Genomic DNA, 12,609 nt, shown 5'->3' with positions numbered 1-12,609 from the left:
AAAGAGATGGGAGGCACAGAGAGAGAGAGAGAGAGAGAGGGGATGTGTGGAGTGGTGAACAGCAGAGAGGGCAATAACACAGAGAGAGAGAGAGAGACCCCACACCCCCCCCAACAATCTGCGCCAAACTAACCCCCCCTTATCACGTCATCGAGACGACTCAAAGAGCTTCACAGGATTTTTACTGTGAAGTGTAGTGACTGTGTATTTGTAGACGAATGCTACAATTAGCAGATTATGATTAACTACACATGCAATGCCCTCACTAGTCTGTGATCGGGAGTGGGAACCTTGGCCGATTTTCTCACTCCGACCCTCAGCCCAGGGCCACTGAGGCTATCTCTAGCCCCCACCTGCTTGCCCTGACTGCAGTCCTCTGGCTCAGCACAGACTGAGGATTGAGAGCGTGACTGTGTGGTTCAGGTGCTCGCTGTATAAACACCCGGTGCCTACTTACCTTTGGTGACAACCTAACGAAAGCTGGCGTCTGCGTCATTAAATAAAAGATTGGTCATTCGCTTCATGGCTGTTTGTGGGTCGTTGCTGTAGGCAAATTGGCTGCTGAATTTATAATAATAATAATAATAATAATCTTGCATTTGATATAGCGCTTTTCACGTCGGGAGGACGTCCCAAAGCGCTTCACAGAACACACTGTAAAGTGAATTGACTGTATATTTGTGGGCGAACGCGGAAGCCAATTGCGCACAGCAATGTCCCACAAACAGTCGTAGATTGAAAATGACCAATTTATTATTGTTTTGTTTTGGAGGGATTATTATTAGGCTCTGTGTGGAGTAAGGAAACTTGCCCGAGGTTTCGCCCTCTGCCTGGAATTGAACTCAGGTCTCTCACTTGCAAAGCGAGTGCTCTAACCACTGAGCCACAGGACTCCACACATTAGGCAAATTGGCTGCTGAATTTGACTCCAAATACACAGTAAATCCTGTGAAGCGCTTTGATGTGTCCTGATTTGAAAGGCACTATTCCAAATGTAAGGATTATTATTATTATTGATTGATTATTATTAATGCACTGTTAATCTATCGGCCCCAGTTTGGTGGATGTTATTGGATGTCTTTAATAATAATAATTAATAATAATCCTGACATTTGGTATCGCATTTTTGGCATCGGGAGGATATCTCGAAGCACTTCACAGGATTTCTACTGTATGTTTGGAGACATAGTAAAGCTCCCTCTACACTGTGCGTCCACACTCCGAGGTCTGGGTTTTGTGGGCAAACACGGCAGCCAATTCGGGCACAGCAATGTTCCATGATGGGAGTGACCATTTTTTTAAATATATACCTGGGGGGGGGTCGTTGGCCAGGACACCAGGAGAGAGAAACCTTCTCCTCTTTTTGAATAGCTCTGCGGGATCTTTAACGTCGACTTAAATAGGTGGACAGGGCCTTGGTTTAACATCTCATCTGAAGGATGTCTCATCTGCTGAAGCAGTGCATTAGAATGTGAGTCTGGACTATGAGCTCAAAGTTCTCTCTCTCTCTCTCTCTCTACCCTGCAACTCCAACCCCCCCCCACCCCTCGGTGTAGCCTCAGAACCACTGTCCCCCGGGGCAGAGGAAGAAGAGGAGGATGAGCTCGAGGAGACTGAGAACGGAACGCCTGGAAAAGGCCACGGTCTGCGAGGAACCCTGCTGACCCGGCGGGGCATCACACTGCGAGTGCTCCTCAAGGACAAGGTCATCCAGGCCGGGGAGGGGCTGCTCTCCATCCACTACCTGGTAAGACACATTCCTCGCCCGCTTTCAGCAAAAGGTTTATGTGTTGGTGGTGCGGAGCTCACCCCTCTGACCCCTTCCACTGACTGCTCCTCTGTGTGTCTCTGGTCACTCTCCCTGTCTGGCCTGTCCCGCTGTGTGATTGAGCTCTCACCTTCACCATCACCCACTCACGGCATTAATACTGCGCGGACAGTGTAGAGGGAGCTTTACTGTGTCTCTATCCCTGACCTGGGATTGTGGACGCACAGTGTAGAGGGAGCTTCACTCTGTCTCTAACCTGTGCTGTAGTGGGAGTGCTGGATGGGGAAACTGAGTACCTGAAACCTCACGAGTCTCAAACGTATTATTTGGATGGAGGGACGTTTTATAAGATTGCTCTGGAGTGTTTTTTTTGCTGTGATGTTTGCAGGGGAAGAAGTTTGTGGGAGACTTGCTGCCTGATGGGAAGATTCGCTGGCAGGAGACCAGCCAGGTCTTCAACTCTCCCAGTGCCTGGGCCACTCACTGCAAGAAGCTGGTCAACCCGGCCAAGAAGTCCGGGTGTGGCTGGGCCTCGGTCAAGTACCAGGGCCAGAAGCTGGATCAGTACAAGACCATGTGGCTGAAGAAACAGCGTCCGCAACTCCAGAGCCCCGAGATGGTGAGGACCCCAGTCGAATGTTCTGCCCATCACGCTCCTGCTCCACTGTTTAATGTTTCCTTTATAACCACAAGTGACATTTACGCAGTGCCTTTCACGCCAGGAGGACATCCCAAGGCGCTGGGCAGTCAGAGATTTGGACCCGAACTGGAGGTTAGGATCAGGAGGGGTGGTGGGCAGGGAGAGTAGGGGTAGGAGGGTGACCGAAGGCACGGTCGAAGAGGAGGGCACTTGAGACGGGCCTTGTGCTTTATCGTAGAACCCTCGACATTTACTACAAAAACAACTACAACTTGTGTTTACACCGCGCCCCCAAGAGCGCTTGACAGTGCTGGAGCCTGCACTGAGCTGGAGGGAGGGCGGAGGTGACTGTTGGCACGGTTGCAAAGGAAAGTTTTCAGGCGTAAATCTGATGATGGGGGGCAGGGGGCAAGGCAGAGGGATTGAGGGTTTCGGGGAGTAGTGGCTGAAACCGATGGTGGAACGGAGGAGACAAGGGACAAGCAGGTGGCCAGGAGCCAGTCGAGCGGAGGCAGCGGGTGGTGGATCGGGGAGTAAGCAGGTCGGAGAGATAGGGAGGTGCCAGGGCATAAAGAGATTTAAAGACGAGTGTGAGGATCTTGAAATCGATTTACAGAGAAGAAGGAGACCACTGTCGAGGGCTCTGAGACGTCCTCCTGACGTGGAAGGCCGGTGCGAATGTAAAGTCGTTGACTTTTTGCAATTGGTTGGGTTTTCCCAGCAGATCCTGGCCAGCGAAGGTGAAGATGAGGAACTGGCCGAGGAGGAAGATTACGAAACCCGGGAGAGCAAAATTCCCAAAGTGGACGGAATCCCGGGCAAGAAAGTGGAGCAAAAGATCAAAAAGCTTCAAGCTAAGAGCTCTCGTGACATCAGTCTAACAGGTAACCTGTGCCTCTAATCCATGATAAACTACAGAGGAAGTGATAATCTTCAGCAAGAAACCAACGGAGTCCTGTAGCTCAGTGGTTAGAGCACTCGCTTTGCAAGTGAGAGACCTGAGTTCAATTCCAGGCAGAGGGCGAAACCTTGGGCAAGTTTCCTTACTCCACACAGAGCCTAATAATAATAATCCCTCCAAAAACCAAAAACAATAATAAATTGGTCATTTTCAATCTACGACTGTTTGTGGGACATTGCTGTGCGCAATTGGCTGCCGCGTTCGCCCACAAATATACAGTCAATTCACTTTACAGTGTGTTCTGTGAAGCGCTTTGGGACGTCCTCCCGACGTGAAAAGCGCTATATCAAATGCAAGGATTATTATTACTATTATTCTATTAACGCTGGCACAGATCAGGGCTACAGGAACCCTCTCAGGGCATTAGGATTATTTCCCCCCCCCAGCCACACCCAAAAAAAACAAAGGGAAAAGTTGGGAAAAATCATATTCCACAGAACAAAGTCAGTGTTCCTCACACATAAACTAAAGGTTAAAGCTGCAGAACTGGGTTTCCTTTGAAACATTGACTGTGCGGACTTTATGCTCTCTCTGCTTGTCATGTTATTAGTCTTTTAAAGAAAACTGGTCGTATACGACTATTTAAGGTAAAACGGGGTGTATTATAAAAAGGTTATTGACCCTTTTTAAACGTGACTTTTTTTCTTCGAAGGAAGTCGACACCTATACTTTTACACAAAACAAACAATCATTGCAGTTACTTTCAGTTTCGATACTGTCCATTGCTGTGCGCAAACTGGCTCCCACCATCGCCCACAGAATACACAAGATTTAACGATTTAACAGTGTAGGTGCCGTGAAGCATGTTGAGATGTTTTGCTGTTGTACAACAACAACAACAACTTGCATTTATTTGGCACCCTTCGCGCCGGGCGCAGCCTTGTAGGCACAGGATCAGGTGTGAGGAGTATTGATTGTCATCGGTTTCCTCTTTGTGTTTTCTGATCAGAAGACAACGGGCAATATGGGAAGAAGCTGGAAAGCAAGGACCGGTGCCCTGTTCGATACTCCAGCCTCGGAAGCAGAGACTCAGGCAGGTGGGTACAGCCTTAGTTATAATAATAATAATCCTTGCCTTTGATTCAGTGCCTTATCACCTCGTCAAGACGCCTCAAAGCGCTTCACAGAATACGCTGTAAAGTGGATTTACTGTGTATTTTGTGGACGAAACGCGGAAGACAATTGCGCCCAGCAGCGTCCCACAAACAGTCGTGGGTTGAGTGACTAAATTTGGGATTATTACCCCCAGAAAGCGACCCATCAATCGATTAACAACCAGGTTCCTACTTATTTCTGGGTAAACAGAGGTGTGTGGAGTGAGGAAACTTGCCTAAGATTTCACTCTGCCCAGGTATTGAACCCAAATCTCTCGCTTGCGAGGCGAGGGGTCTAACCACTGGGCTACAGGACTTGATACTTGTGTTTGTGTAGCAACTCCAGAACGCTACGGCTTCGCTTTTAATGTGCAAACTTCACTTCTGCGTTCCCTTTTGTTACAGAGATCCCCACACACTGGTCGAGTTGATGTCCTTTACCTCGGTGAATAGATTTCAGCCCTTCAACGTAGCAGTTTCCAGCAATGTCCTGTTGCTGGTGGTGAGTATAATAATAAATAGAAATATAATAATAATCCATGTATTTGATATAGCGCCTTATTGCGTCATTGAGGCGTTTCAAAGCACTTCACAGGATGTATTCACAGAGTATTCAACCCAATTGAGCTGCGGACACCTGAGGCGGTGGAAAGGGTCCATGTTATTTGCGAGTCACGAGTGCTTTGACCTCTGCCGTAATCCCCTTTACATTTCTCGAACAAATGTTTTTCTACGGTTAAGGCTTTTGCAGTCTTGCTGGTGCCGTTGAGCCTCTTGTATCGTTTCTGACACCAGGGCGGTTAATTTACAGAAGCCCTAAATCTGAACTGATGATAGGCAAACTGGTCAGTCGGCGAAAGGCTTTGGTCAGACTGGGTGTCTGACACACGCAGAAACCTGTCGCCGTGATCAGCCAGGTGTCTGGCACACAGGGAAAAACCATCACCATGATCAACCGGGTGCCTTGACACACGCGGAAACCCTGTCGATGTGATCAAACTAGCGTGTTCGGGTGTGGAAACCCAATGCCGTGATCAGCTGGGTGCCTGACACAAATTATACAGAGAGTTCCATACATCCCGTGCAAATTCCTTCTCCGCTTGTGAAGTGGAGTCCCAAGAAAGTTCCTGAAGGAGAACCATCAGCTGACGTTCCGTGCAGGTCTGGCGCCCGGAATTGCTGTGATCGTTTTCCCTGAAGAATCTCACTTTGTTTCTCCTTTTTTTGTGTGTGTGCGTGTCTGTGTGTGCGCGTGTCTGTGTGTGTGCGTGTCTGTGTGTGCGCGTGTCTGTGTGTGCGCGTGTCTGTGTGTGTGCGTGTCTGTGTGTGTGCGTGTCTGTGTGTGTGTGTGCGTGTCTGTGTGTGTGTGTGCGTGTCTGTGTGTGTGCGTGTCTGTGTGTGCGCGTGTCTGTGTGTGCGTGTCTGTGTGTGCGTGTCTCTGTGTCTGTGTGTGTGCGTGTCTCGGGGGAAACCTCTCAGCATTTTTTTGTGATAATTTCAAGTCCGCAGCATTTTGAATCGTAAATCGAGCAAAAGAAAAAATAGGCCAAATCAGCGGATGCGGGACTGAACCTGGATTACTCAGATAGTTACCACAGAATGTTACTGCACGGAAACAGGCCATTAGGGCCCTTTGTGCCAGTGTTTAGACTCCACTTCAGCCTCCACCCCTCCTAATCCCTTCTCCTTCATGCACCTAATAATAATGAGCCTTATGTTTGGTACAACGCCTTTCATGTCAGGAGGACGTCCAATAATAATAATAATCCTTGCATTTGATATAGCGTCTCATTATATAGTTGAGATGTCTCAAAGCGCTTCACAGAATATACTATAAAGTGAAATTGACTATTTTGTGGGCGAAGCACTTCACAGGATTCACTGAAGTGGAGTGACTATGTATTGTAGGCAAATGGGGGAGACCAATTGCGCACAGCAAAGTCCTGCAAACAACTAACTTTATCTGGAGAATTGTTGGCCAGGAAACTGGGAGAAACTTTTGAAATAGTGCCATGGGATTTTTTAACATCCACTTGAACAGGCACAGGTGAGACTTGGGTGTAATGACTCATCTGAAGGACGGCACCTCCCAACAATGGAGCACTGACCAGTGCTTTGGGACGTCCTCCCGACGTGAAGGGCGCTCTATAAATGTAATTGTGTTGTTGTTGTTGAGTGCCAACTTAGGCTATGTGAGTTCCAAGTCCTATCGTGGGGCTTGAACCCAAACCCTGTTAACTCCGAGTTGAGAGTGCTCGTCAGCCAGGGTGACCCCAATATGACACCTTGTTAGAGTAGGGATTGTGTGAGGCAGTTTGCCGCACCAGGCTCCGCGACCACATCACTCCCACCCTCGCTCGCCTCCACTGGCTCCCCATCCCCCAGAGGATCGAATTCAAGATCCTCACCTACAAGGCCATTCACGGCCTCGCTCCCTCCTACCTCTCTGACCTATTATCCCCCCACGTACCTGCCCGTACCCTCCGTTCCTCTGGCTCTGGTCTGCTCCACCTCCCCCGCCCCAACCGCCCTACCATCGGTGGCCGGGCCTTCAGCCTCTCAGCCCCGAGGCTCTGGAACTCCACCCCCAGTGCCTTCGCCGCCTCCTCCCTTTCCTCCTTCAAGGCCGGTCTCAAGACCTTTCTCTTCAGCCGTGCCTTCAGCTCCGCTCTTGACCATCTACCCCTCCTCCTCGCTCCCGCCCTTCCCTCCCCTCACCCTGATCATTTCCCCTCTGCTCGGGTCCCGACCCAACTGTCCAGCGCCTTGGGACGTCCTCCCAACGTGAAAGACGCTCTATAAATGGAATCTTGTTGTTGTTGTGGGGATTTGTTCCTGACAATTAAGGTGTTTTTTTTTCCTGTTGTGTAATTTTGTTTCTTGTAGGATTTCCACTGTCACCTGACGAGGAGCGAGGTGGTGGGGTATCTGGGGGGACGATGGGACACGAGCACACAGTGTACGTATTGTGGTTTATCCACTGAATGAATGGCCTTTTGGGGGGAGGAGGTGGGATGGGGCTTTCTATTCTGTCTGAATAGTCTGTCACAATACTTCGTGAGCTTGTGTTTTTTTAATGAGTGAATGAATAAAACTATCAGCATTTTATCGGGCATCTCGTTACCTCGAAGTCTCTGACTCACTCAAGAGTCGCTTGGGAAACAGAGCTAATCGTGGCCCTAGTTTCCCCTCTCCTCCCACCCCCCCCCTGCGCCCCTCAAATTACAATAAGTAACTGACATGTTTTGATGAGGGGTGGGATATCGGCCAGGACTGGAGGGAGAAGGTCTTGATTTCCTCCCCCCACCCCCCACACTCCAGTGACAGTCTCTCTTTTCACAGTGTTGACTATTCTCCGTGCGTTTCCGTGTCGGGTTCGTCTCGGGGACAAGGATTCGGCCTCCGCAGTGGAAGAAGAGGTAAAGAAAAAAAAACCACAACAATACCCTCGTTCCCGGATTCCGCCCAGTCCCCGAATCCTGGACTTTTCCGGGTCGGAGCCTGGGGACCTGCCTGGCTGTTCGGTGCCGATGTTACCCACACCTTTTAAGTTAAGATACGGTAACCTGATAACTCGTCACTCCCAAGGCAAAAGAGTTCAGTGACGTGTTATCAGGAGTGCCGAGTTAGTCAGATGTGTAAACGCCTAAATAAATGTGGCTGAGATATCAACAGCAATGATGACTTAAGTGATAGTGACTGGTTAAGTCAGGGTCAAGTTATCAGAAGTTTAATGTAACGAATAAGCAATGAACTACAGTGTATTGGAGGGTGGGGAGCGTGGGGGCTGATTAAGGGCAGATAAACGGGACTAGAAAGGTTGTTTCCTCTGCCACGTTGCCTGAACCTAGAGAGGGCTGAAAGCCGGGCTGATCGGATGTCGAATGATACAACTAGTGACTCTCCTCCGTTGGAGTGGGGGTGAGGTAAGCGAGCTCTCCTGGGAGCTGAAATGGCTCCAAGGTGACATTTTTGGCAACGGTGGTCTCTAGTCCGATTCCCGAGCTGGGTGGGTTTGTAGTATTGCAGAGCACTCACTGCTGCTGACAGCACAGCCCGGCCTGGCTCATCAGCAGGACCTTGAAGGACAGACCAGTCACTGGGGGCAGAGAGTCATCCCACTCCTGTTAACCCCTGCAAGCCAAAGCCCTAATAGGTAAGGTGGTTCTAGCTGGACAAGCAGCGGGAAAGCTTGCCGTGTTGTGTAAAGCCGGAGTGACTGACCCACTTGTGCCCTCTTCGCCCCAGATCTGCCAGAACCTGTTCCTGCGAGGTTTGTCACTGGTGGGCTGGTACCATAGCCACCCCTTCAGCCAGGCCCTCCCCTCCCTCCAGGACATCGACTCCCAGATGGACTATCAGCTCAAGCTGCAGGGCAGCACCAACAGCTTCCAGCCATGTCTGGCTCTCATCTGTGGTAAGTGCTGCTGCTTTTATTTGGTGCCGAGCAGTAGAACCAGAGGACACGGCCTGCGATCGAAGGGGGTAAATTCAGAACAAAACACTACTTCAGTGAGCGAGCGGCAAACTTATGGAACAGGCTCCTGAGGGAAACAGTGGAAGCAGAAAGTGTTGATACTTTCAAGGACAAATTAGATAAGATTTCTGTTAGGAAATAATATCTCGAGATACAGCCTTTAGTTTGGGACATCACATGATGTGATAAGCGACGGCGAGGCCGACGGAAGGCAAACTGGATGGAACTTAGGCTTCTTTCGCCAGCAAATTCCTACATTACTTGTTACTTGGTCGTTACATCCCAGCTTGACCATAAATCCCGGCTCGCTGGACTTCCCAGTTCTTCTCTCCACAAGCCACATATTATCTGGAACTCTGCAGCTCCTGTCCTTTCTCACGCTAAACTCTTTGTGAGGCAATCACCCCCATCCTCGCCCAACTTCACTGGCTCCCCATCCCCCGGAGGATCCTTGTCCTCGCCTTTAAAGCCCACCATTGTCTTGCTCCTCCCTAACTCCGCGACTTGCTAAACCCTTACCAACCCGTCCGCTCCCTCCACTCGGCGGGCACTGGCCCGCTCCACTATTAGACCTTCAGCCTTTCTGCCCCCACCCTCTGGAACTCCATCCCAGAGCCCCTCTGCCTTGCCCCTTCCCTGACCTCCTTCAAGGCCCATCTCAAGACCTTCCCCTTGCCAGACTATGGAAGGTGTCACAGCCAAGCCTGACCTCTCTCTACCTGCTGCACCCCCACCCCCCCACCACTCGCCATGCACACACACAGAACCAGTAGGAGGCGATGTGTAGGGACCAGGAGCAGTGACTCCGGCTGGTTTAACCCTCCCTCTGACCCGTGTGATTTGCATTCATAAGGACAAAACTGCAAAGTATCTTCACTGCTTTTCTCTCTTCCTTTGAAGCACCGTATTACCATGGCAACGCCGAGGTGGAATCTAAGATCTCTCCCTTTTGGGTTATGCCCCCTCCAGAGGTAAGTGATTCGTCTTCCCCACCCCTCCCGCTCTGTGTGGGTGGGGTGGGGTGGCTGAGTGAGTGTGGGTGGGTAAGTGAGTGAGTGTGGGTGGGTAAGTGAGTGAGGGTGGGTGAGTGAGTGAGGGTGGGTAGGTGGAAGCCTCACACACGAGGTCAGAGCCACCATGATCGAGAGGAGAGCAGCAAAGCTGAAACGGTGAGGTGAGGTACCAAACGGACACAGCAGCTCCTTGGCACCATTTACCCAACCTCCCTGTTTGCTGATTTGCTAACTGTCTTCAATTCTGGGGAACCTTTTTTAAGCTAATGGATTGTTGACCAGGATACCGGGCGAGAGAGAGAGAGAGAGAGAGAGACTGCCTTCTCTTTTTGACTAGTGCCCAATGGGATCTTCAACGGCCACCTGAAAAGATAGAGATGACCTCGGTTTAATATCTCATTTGAAGCACAGAACCTCTGGAATGCAGTAAATCCCCAGCGCTGCCCTGTAGTGTCAGCCTAGACCATGTGTACATGTGTGTGGGGGGGGGGGGTGTGGTGGGGTGGGAGATTGACCCCACAACTCTTCTGAGTCGAAGGCAATGGGCTATCCAGTGAGCTAGTTTTTTTATGTTGATGTTTCCAGCAACGATCGAATGACTATGGTATTCCGATGGAGGTGGAGATGACCTTTGTGCAGGACGCGTTTCTGACGCCAGATGTCCTGCATGAAATGGTAACAACAATCGCTCTTTATTTGCGGGGATAAGAGAAAAGCTTTTGCAGCGTCTGATAATCATCCAGGGTGGGCTCGCATCTCAGCCTGCACACGGCTCAGAGTGCTCGCAAGACGTTAACTGATTGGGGGCTTTCAATTCTTGAAGGATATTAAGGTCTCAGAGGGGACCTTATAGACGTGGGCAAGATTTTACATGGGATTGAGAAAGTCAACCCAGAACAACGGGGGTTGGGGCTGTAAATGCACAGATTGCTCTTCTCTCTCTCTCTCACGCTCCCTCTCTGCTCAGACACACTTACGCATTCATGGACACAGACCTAGACATTCAGAACGACACTCACACACACACACATGCAGTGGATACACTGTCACATACACACTTATGCACACACAGTCGCTCAATTTCACACTCAAGACACTTGCGATACACACATTGACACACACACATTCATACTCACCTGACATATATATTATATATACACACACACACACTCGCCAAAATACTCAGATACTCTAACGCATATATATACTCAGACACACACACACACTCACCTTCAGACACTGACGCATACACACACACGTACACACACGTACACACTTGAGAACATTTACACATCTCGAAGTCTCTGTGAGTTGCTGAGCTCTGACTGGTTACAGATGTTGCTGCTGGAATACTACAAGGCAGCCCCAGACCTGGTGAAGTTCAAGGACAAATGGCAGGAGGAGAAAACCTACCTGGACAAAGTTAAAGTAAGTTTAACGTCCGTTCTGTTATTGATAATCAAACCCCAAGAGGAGATCCCCAGAGCTCATTGTTAGAGGCATCATCCTTTGAGGGTTAAGCCGAGGTCCTGTCTGGCTCTTATCTGAATGTCTGCATTACTCCCCAAATATACAGTCAATTCACTTTACAGCATATCCTGTGAAGCGCTTTGAGACGTATAGAAGATGTGAAAAGCAGTATATCAAATGCAAGGTTTATTATATTATTACTCCCTCCTGCCCTCCTTTTAGATAACAACTTGAGACCTTCCTCGTCAACCGTGCTTGCTGTCACCTCCTCCCTCCCCCCGGCTCTGTGTCAGGTTCCGTCACTGTTAAGCGCTCCGAGACACTGCCCCGCGTGAAGGGGGCTGCGTAAATGCAAATTGTTAAAGATTTTGTTAGGATTGAAAAGAGGAGGGAGTTTCTCCCTGTGTCCTGATTGTTCACTTCATTGGCTGTTTGTGGGACATCTGTGTGTGTCTATAAATACACTTTTCAGAAAAACTGAAACATTTAGATGTTATTACAGTAATATTCCTTGCATTTGATACAGCAAGGATTACCGTTCTAACATTGAAACAGGCGTTATATCAAACACAGGGTTTATATTATATTTTTGCGTCTTTTGAAGGGATCGCTGGCCACCAAGACACCGAAAGACCAAATGTTTGCTAAAGTGCTGGAGCACATTTATAACCAGTTGGACAACTACAGTTAAGTCACCCGCCCGCCCGCTTCTCTACGTCCCAGAGAGCACAACGAGCGACAGAGGAGCTGGTTGGTGATCAACCATTTGGACAACTATTTGGAAGAGATTAAGACCTGCACCTTATATGATCATTCCACAACCCCCCCAAAATGTTCCCTAAATTTTCAACCAGACTTTACACACTTACAAACACCAAACCTCTCTCTCCCCCCCCCCCCACCCCCACACCAATCTCTCACCTGCCTCCTTCGCCCACTTTCTGCTTTTCGAACACTATTGAGGAAATGGACGCAAAGTTTGGCTCAGGTTCCAATTAGTGGAAGTTGTCCATTAGGAACCACAATGCGAAATAGTTTCGACCCGATATTCTGAGCATTAAACGTTCAACCAGACTTTACACACAGTAAAGTGGTGAAAGGAGAATGGATTCCCCTCCCTTCCCCCCCCTGGTGCTTTATTTAAAATTTGACCCTCTTCCTTTGTATAATAATCTCCCATGACAGT

General features: G+C 49.4%; 1 protein-coding gene across 1 annotated transcript in view; it reads left to right on the top strand.

The window, feature by feature from the left end:
- mpnd (MPN domain containing) overlaps window positions 1-12,322 on the top strand; it is a 13,954-nt gene extending 1,632 nt beyond the window's left edge. The window contains exons 2-13 of the mRNA XM_042342841.1: window positions 1,557-1,747; window positions 2,157-2,387; window positions 3,130-3,292; window positions 4,319-4,406; window positions 4,869-4,965; window positions 7,350-7,422; window positions 7,806-7,882; window positions 8,712-8,880; window positions 9,841-9,911; window positions 10,539-10,628; window positions 11,289-11,381; window positions 12,028-12,322. Coding sequence (XP_042198775.1) covers window positions 1,557-1,747; window positions 2,157-2,387; window positions 3,130-3,292; window positions 4,319-4,406; window positions 4,869-4,965; window positions 7,350-7,422; window positions 7,806-7,882; window positions 8,712-8,880; window positions 9,841-9,911; window positions 10,539-10,628; window positions 11,289-11,381; window positions 12,028-12,114 — 1,430 coding nt within the window. The 3' untranslated portion in view covers window positions 12,115-12,322. The remainder of the gene's footprint in view (window positions 1-1,556; window positions 1,748-2,156; window positions 2,388-3,129; window positions 3,293-4,318; window positions 4,407-4,868; window positions 4,966-7,349; window positions 7,423-7,805; window positions 7,883-8,711; window positions 8,881-9,840; window positions 9,912-10,538; window positions 10,629-11,288; window positions 11,382-12,027) is intronic.
- The last annotated feature ends 287 nt before the right edge of the window (window positions 12,323-12,609 follow it).

The sequence above is a fragment of the Callorhinchus milii genome, unplaced genomic scaffold, assembly GCF_018977255.1.
Source record: "Callorhinchus milii isolate IMCB2004 unplaced genomic scaffold, IMCB_Cmil_1.0 Scaffold21, whole genome shotgun sequence".
Lineage (NCBI taxonomy): Eukaryota > Metazoa > Chordata > Chondrichthyes > Chimaeriformes > Callorhinchidae > Callorhinchus > Callorhinchus milii.
This window is presented reverse-complemented; position numbering and strand designations above follow the sequence as displayed.